This window comes from Emiliania huxleyi (genome assembly GCF_000372725.1).
Source record: "Emiliania huxleyi CCMP1516 chromosome Unknown EMIHUscaffold_13, whole genome shotgun sequence".
Taxonomy (NCBI): Eukaryota; Haptophyta; order Isochrysidales; family Noelaerhabdaceae; genus Emiliania; species Emiliania huxleyi.
In genome coordinates this window covers 1,050,453-1,056,736 of record NW_005201287.1, presented here as the reverse complement: position 1 = coordinate 1,056,736, position 6,284 = coordinate 1,050,453, and the positions used below count along the sequence as shown (strand labels likewise).

The 6,284-nt window shown below is 69.0% G+C and overlaps 3 protein-coding genes across 3 annotated transcripts in view; all 3 read left to right on the top strand.

Annotated features, from left to right (window-relative positions):
* EMIHUDRAFT_201263 (hypothetical protein) overlaps positions 1-241 on the top strand; it is a gene marked incomplete at both ends in the record, with an annotated part of 1,728 nt that extends 1,487 nt beyond the window's left edge. The window contains one exon of the mRNA XM_005789304.1: positions 59-241. Coding sequence (XP_005789361.1) covers positions 59-241 — 183 coding nt within the window. The remainder of the gene's footprint in view (positions 1-58) is intronic.
* A 921-nt stretch (positions 242-1,162) lies between these two features.
* On the top strand, positions 1,163-4,619 carry EMIHUDRAFT_98320 (hypothetical protein; the record flags this gene model as incomplete). Its single annotated transcript, XM_005789303.1, has 2 exons — positions 1,163-2,640; positions 2,804-4,619. The coding sequence occupies 2 exons, from the start codon at positions 1,163-1,165 to the stop codon at positions 4,617-4,619; spliced, it is 3,294 nt and encodes a 1,097-aa protein (XP_005789360.1).
* A 1,054-nt stretch (positions 4,620-5,673) lies between these two features.
* Positions 5,674-6,284, top strand: part of EMIHUDRAFT_98319 (hypothetical protein) — a gene marked incomplete at both ends in the record, with an annotated part of 6,791 nt that continues 6,180 nt past the window's right edge. Inside the window, one exon of the mRNA XM_005789302.1 lies at positions 5,674-6,241. Coding sequence (XP_005789359.1) covers positions 5,674-6,241 — 568 coding nt within the window. The remainder of the gene's footprint in view (positions 6,242-6,284) is intronic.

The window sequence follows — 6,284 nt, the reverse complement described above, 5'->3', positions numbered from 1 at the left end:
GGGGGGGGGGGAGTGGGAGGAGGGAGAGCGCTTCTTGACGCATCGCCGTCTGCGACAGGCGCCGCTGCAGGCTGTGGTTGACTGGGTCGAGGCGTCCGACCCCGACGGGGAGGAGTTCGGCCTCGCCTCGAGCTACCCGCGCAAGGAGTTTGGGCGCGAGCTGCGCGGCTCCTCGCTGTCGGAGCTGGGGCTCCACCCGTCGAGCACGCTCTTCACGCGCGAGCTGTCCGACTCGGACTGACTCCCCGCCCCTCCGGCGCGGCAACAAAAGTAGGGAGGGCGAGGCAGGGCTGCTTCTCTCGGTTCTGGGCGCACCGAGGGCGGGCGAGGAGGAGCTGGCCTGCGCTCTTTAGCAGCCTGCAGGCCTCTCGCTTGCTCCGCCCTCGGGTGTGTGAGGCAGTAGGTGAGTTAGGGCAATGGCCCGCCCCCCGGGGGGGGGGGGGGGGGGGTGGCGCCGCGCGCGACACGAGCGCAGTAGTCTCCGCGCGTCCGCGGAGATGAATCCTGAAAATCCAAATCGCAAATGTCGTGCGAGAGCGAGATCGATGCGAGTATGTTCGCGTTCGCTGGCATTGGCGGCCACGATGAAAAAGTTTTTACACTGAACATCTGCCGACAAGTTGAGCTCGCCCGGGAAGACGGCGGCGGGCGCCCTCCTGCCGGTGGGAGCGCGCGAGGATCCACGGGAAGACCGCCTCCTTTCACACAAACTTGCGGCCGTGAAGATCCGCCTCTCACCGTGGCGCGCCGCGCCTACAGGAATATTATAAAAATTCTTTTTTGCGGCTGCGAGAAGAGCGCCAGTAGATCCTGATGCTGAGTTTCCGCACCAGCGCAGCTCAGTGGCAGTCCAGTGTGCGACCAGGGCCTGGTAGACAGTGGACGTGCACGCAGTGTGCAATCTTTACCGGTATGAGACTGGTATTTGGCGATATTTTGATTAGTTTTGGAGTGGTATGGTATAGTGGTATGCGAAAGTGGTATGCGGGGTTTTAAGTAGTTGTAGCGGCTGTCGGTGTGGTCCCGGGGGCGAAACCATGCAAAAGTGCGGGTATTACCCGGGTATACCCGGGTTTTTCCAGGTATGTATGTAACTAGTGAGACGACTCGAGATTGGTTCGAGATTGGGGCAGAGCGAGTGGGAGACTTTTCGGCGGGCGAAATGCGGCGGTTTGGATGCGTCCCCTTTGGGACGACCTGTTGGTACGACCTGTGGGACGACCTGTGGCAGCGACCGATGCGGTCACCGGACGCGGCGGCGAGGCACACGGGCGCCGGCGTGGCGCGTCGGCAGGCCCACCACGAGCGGATGCGCGACGAGCGCGCTCGGGAAGCGGCCGCGGGCGACGCGGAGCTTCCGCCGGAGGACGACGCGGTCGAGATGGCGAGCGCCGCCCAGCTGCTGGACAGCGTGGCGGAGGTGGGCCCGAACTACACCCTGCTGCGCAGCAAGGAGACGAAGGCGAAGCGGCGGAAGCGACAGCGCGAGGATGCCAGGGCGGCGCTCGACGGCCACACTGTCCTGTCCACCGGATCGCGCCTCGAGATCTTCTGCGACAGTGAGCGGTGGTACCCTGCGACCGTCATGGCGCGGGAGGAGGACGGGGACGGACGGATCGCGCACCAGGTCGAGTACGACGGCTACCCGGATCGGCGGTGGTGGCACATGCTGGACGACGAGCGGTGGCGAGCCGTCGCAGAGCAGGCCGGCACGGGCGCAGGCGGCGCTGCCGCAGACGGGGATGGGGATGCGGCGATGGACCGCGCGGACGGCGAGCGGGGCGCCCGTGCCGCGGGCGACGCCGAGGCGGCCGAGGTGCGGCCGGCGCCGCCTCCTGTGCGCCGGGGTGTGCGGCGCAGCGCGCTGGCGGACGCCCTCGAGGCGGAGGATGACGAGCGGCAGGAGGAGGCCGCGTGCGGCGATGGGCGGCCGATGCTAGCGCCACACGGGCCGGCGCTGTCGGTGCAGCTTCGGCGCGTGCGCCTGCGGCTGCGCGAGTTCCTGGCGACGCAGGCCGCGGCGGGGAAGAGCGTGCCGATGCAGCGGACGGCCCTCGGTCTGCACCCGACGGTGCGGTGGACGATCCGCTTCGGCAAGTGGCTGGCGACGACGCGAATCACCGCGCCGAGGGCGAGCCGGTGGCACGCGACCGAGCGGGGCGACGCGCGGGACGAGGAGCCGACGGTGCGCACGGGGCGCGGCGAGAACACGGTCTACGTCGCGCTGCAGCACATGAAGAACCACGTGTGGCGCGAGATCTGGCCGGCGATGCCGGACGACGCGAGGCAGTACTGGCGGCTGGTGACCAAGCAGGTGATGTCGCTGTACGACGGCGGCGGCGGCGGGATGAAGGACGCGGCAGGAGCCGCCGGCCGGGCGGCGGGCCGCGAGGCGGCGCAGGAGAGCGCGTCGCACGGGCAGAGTGAGGCGGCGCAGCGGGCGGCGAGCGAGAGGGCGAGCGCGGTGGCGAGCCGGCGGACGATGGCCGAGCTGCGCGAGGCGACGACGAAGCCGTGCACGAAGCAGCACCTCTTCCAGGTGGGAGAGTACCAGATGCAGGACACGCAGCTGATGGAGCCGTTCGAGGTGAACGTGGCCTTCATCATGAACGCCTACTTGTGCTTCGCGCGGCAGACCGGGTGCCGGCCGGGCATGGCGGTGAACGACGCGGCGGACGCGGCCGATTCGGACAGCCACTGGCGCGCGTCTCCCGCTGAGAGAGAGAGAGAGAGAGGCGAGTAGAACGGTGGCGTTGGCGTGCGATGGGGCGAGATGACACTGAGCCGTGCCGCTCGCCGGCAGGCACGAGCTGCCGCCGCTGACGATGGGCGACCTGTCCATCGCCGCGGATGAGCTGCTGCGGGGACTAGGCGGGGCGGGCGTGATGACCGAGGGCGACTTCGAGGCCCTCATCCGGATGGAGGTGACCTTTGCGCGGAAGAAGGGCGAGTACTACGCGTGCTACGAGTTTGGGACGGCGATCACGCCCGACTCGGACCAGATGATGCGCATCGGGACGCTGGCGATGGTGCGCCTGCTGCTGCGCTGCGGAAGCTTCAGGGCGTGCTACTCGAAGCTGAGCGAAGCGAGCGCGGCGGCGCTGCGTCGCAAGGTGGCCGAGCCGAGCGGGTTCGCCGGGCTCGAGCTGGCGGACACGGGTTACGAGACGCTCCCGGCGCTAGTGGCGGCGTGCCGAGCGGATGGCTGGGTGCTCGACAAGGCGGCCTTGGACCGGCCTCTGTTCCCAGGCGTCGACGAGGCGACGGGCCTCTTCTTGTTCACCGAGAGCTTCGACGTGCAGCGACTCTGCCGGCGCCTGATCGAGACGGGGCGCCAGCTTGGCATGAGCCGGCATAAGGTGGGCGCGTGGAGCCTGCGCAAAGACGCGTGCGAGCAGCCGGCGTCGGCGGGCGACGGCGCCGTCGCTGCGCGAGTGCTGGGCCACCGCCAGGTCAACTCTCGGACGATGAATCGGGTGTATCGCGCAGACCTGCGCACGCGCGATCTCGGCGCTTACTGGATGCGGCGCGACGCGCTCGGGAGCGTGGAGCGCGCGCCGCTGACGTCGCTCTCGGCGTCGCGTGTGCCGGAGGTGGGTGGCGTGCGCGGCTTCGGCGACCTGCCGCAGGCGTGCCCGGAGCGGCAGGCGGCGCGCAGCGACGCGAAGGTGGCGGAGGCGGTGGAGGAGGTGGCGAGCGCACGACGCAAGCTGCAGCGGCGGCTCGGCGTCGCGCTGCTGCCGAAGTATTTCAAGGCGAGCGCGCGTGCGGCCGGTGGCGGCGAGGAGGTGGACGAGTACGAGGCGGCGCAGCTCCGGCTCCGCCATCGGAAGGGTGAGGCGGAGAGCGACGCGGTGGAGGCGCACCAGCTTCGGCTCTACAAGGAGGGGCAGGAGCGGCTGCGCGCTGCGCCGGCGCTGCGGATGGCGATGCTCTCGACGCACGCGTGGGCCCCTCGGTCGGAGGACGACGCGATCGCGTTCGGGCTGGATCGCAGGGACCGCACGCGCGAGCTGCGGATGCTGCGGAAGCTTCCGGCGAAGCTGCAGGGCTCGATCCTGCGTGTGGGGGCTCTGCACGTGCTTCCGACGGCGGGCACACCGGCAGAGGTGTACGGGCGCGTGCGGCGGCGGAGCGAGGACATCTGCATCCTCGAGTGCGGCTCGGAGGACTGCGCAGGCCGACCCTCCATCGAGTGGCCGACCACGGTCGCACGGTTCGAGGAGCGGCGGTGCGTGCACTGCGGCGGCGCGGTGCGGCTGCGCTGGCAGCGCGAACCCCAGGCCGAGAACGCAGCCGTCGAGCCGCTCGCGGTGGGCGCGGCCGCATCGCTGGGCGAGAGCTTCCGGGAGACGTATTGGGCGTGGTACAACCTCTCGGCGCGGGCCGCGATCGGCAACGCGGCGTACGCGGCCGGGGCGGCGGCGACCGCCAAGGCGAGCGCGAGCGAGGCGGGAGACGCGCCCCTGCTGGGCGCGGCCGTCGACGAGCTCGAGCTCGACGACGAGACGGTCGCCGAGGCGATCGCGGCGCTCGACGGAGGCGACGGAGCGCCGGGCTGCGGCGATGAGGCTGATGAAGACGCGAGTGATCACCGCGGTGCGTCGCAAGAGGTTTGAGTCGGGGTGCAAATGTGAGACCGTGAGTCGGGGTGCAAATGTGTAATACGGTCGTGTGTGGGTGATCTCGGGATGGCGAGCGAAGCGCAGGTAATCTTTGATCTTGAATCCGTGAAAAAAAAGGCTCTGGTGTCACTGGCGCAGGGACAGTAACTGGCACAGTGGCGCCACTGTGCGAAGGCGCGCACAGCACCGCCGTGGGGAGGGCGCCGGGGCGGGCAGGCGGCGACGGGGGCGGCGCGGCTGGAGGCGAGGGCGAGAGCGGCGGCATCCCGGACGGCGGCGGAGGCGAGGGCGGCGGCGGGGCGGGCGGCGGCAGCGAGGGTGGCGGCGGCGGCGGCGGCAGCGGCGGCGGGTGTGAGGGCGGCGGCGGCGAGGGCGGCGGGCGGAGGCGAGGATGGCGGAAAGGCGGCGGAGAGGCGGCGTAAATCCCCGCGAGGGAGGCGTCTGCGACAACAGGGAGGGCGGAGGAGGGGCGGTGCGGAGGGTGGTGGCGGTGGTGGTGAGGCCGGTGGTGCGCGGTGAGGCCGGTGGTGCGGCCCCCGCCCGTACCGTACCGGTGGCAAGGCCGGTGATAACGCGGTGTAGGCCCGGTCTGTTTGACGTCCTTGGCCTGACGGCGTGGGGTGGGCGTGGCGGCGGTGGTGTGATTGGCGGTGGTAGAGCCAGGATCGGCATGAGGCGTGGCTTTCGAGATTTGAGCCTGTTGTAGAAGCAATTACAGCAGGAGAATTTCTGTAATTACAGCGGGTGAAGCAGGCCGCGGCCGGGACGCCGCTGTGGCGCAGTTGCTGTGCAGCAAGCTGGGGCTGGCGTGGCGTCGGGGACCGTGACTCCAGCGTCGAGCGGAAGGGGACGGACACCTTCTACTTGCTCTCGTGAAAAGAAATCGCGCAGGGGAATGCCCGAGCGCCAAAAAAATCATGTCCGGGCGCAAACGGCGCTGAAAATAACGTGGAAACGACGGGCACCGAAAAGTCTGGGAAAGAAATCGAGGGCGAGATTTGGGTCGTACCAAGGTCATACCAAGCTGGGACGATTGCAAGTCAAACGAATGCCCAACAAGCATCAGAAGTACACGAAGTTTAAGCCGTGCTGGTGTCGAAAATCAATCTTGCATCCGGACAGCAAGGAGCTGGCCTGGCAGTTCATGCCATCCATACGCGAGGCCAAGACCCCCATGGACGTGCAGACGGTACTTTGCCGCGTCGAGGGCGTGCACGTGATCCGCGGCGTCGCGATCAGCCAGTGGAGAAAACGTAAGTACTGGGCTGCAAGTCCTGCAAAGGCTGCAAAGGTTGCCGGCGAGCGGCCCGAGTCGCCGCCGAGGCTGGACATTGGCGCATCCAGCTGCGACGAGGAGGGAGACGCGGATCTCGTCTACGAGTTGTGGAAAGCATGCGCGTCGGATGCCATGCCTTCACCTCTCGCAGGCGGAGAGGTCGGCGACGATGGTGTGGGTGTTGTCGCTGGCGGCTACGAGTGCCTGCGTGGCGGTTTTGGCGGCGGCGCTGGCGCTGGCGGCTTGAGCAGCGGCGCTGTGCCTGGCGTCGTTCCTGGTGGCGAAACCGTGCTCGATCTCGATGTCGTTGACGGCGGCGACGACCTCGTCGGCTTGGGAGGTCGCGGCGGAGGCGGTGTCGACGAGGTCGGACTGCCCGGCAG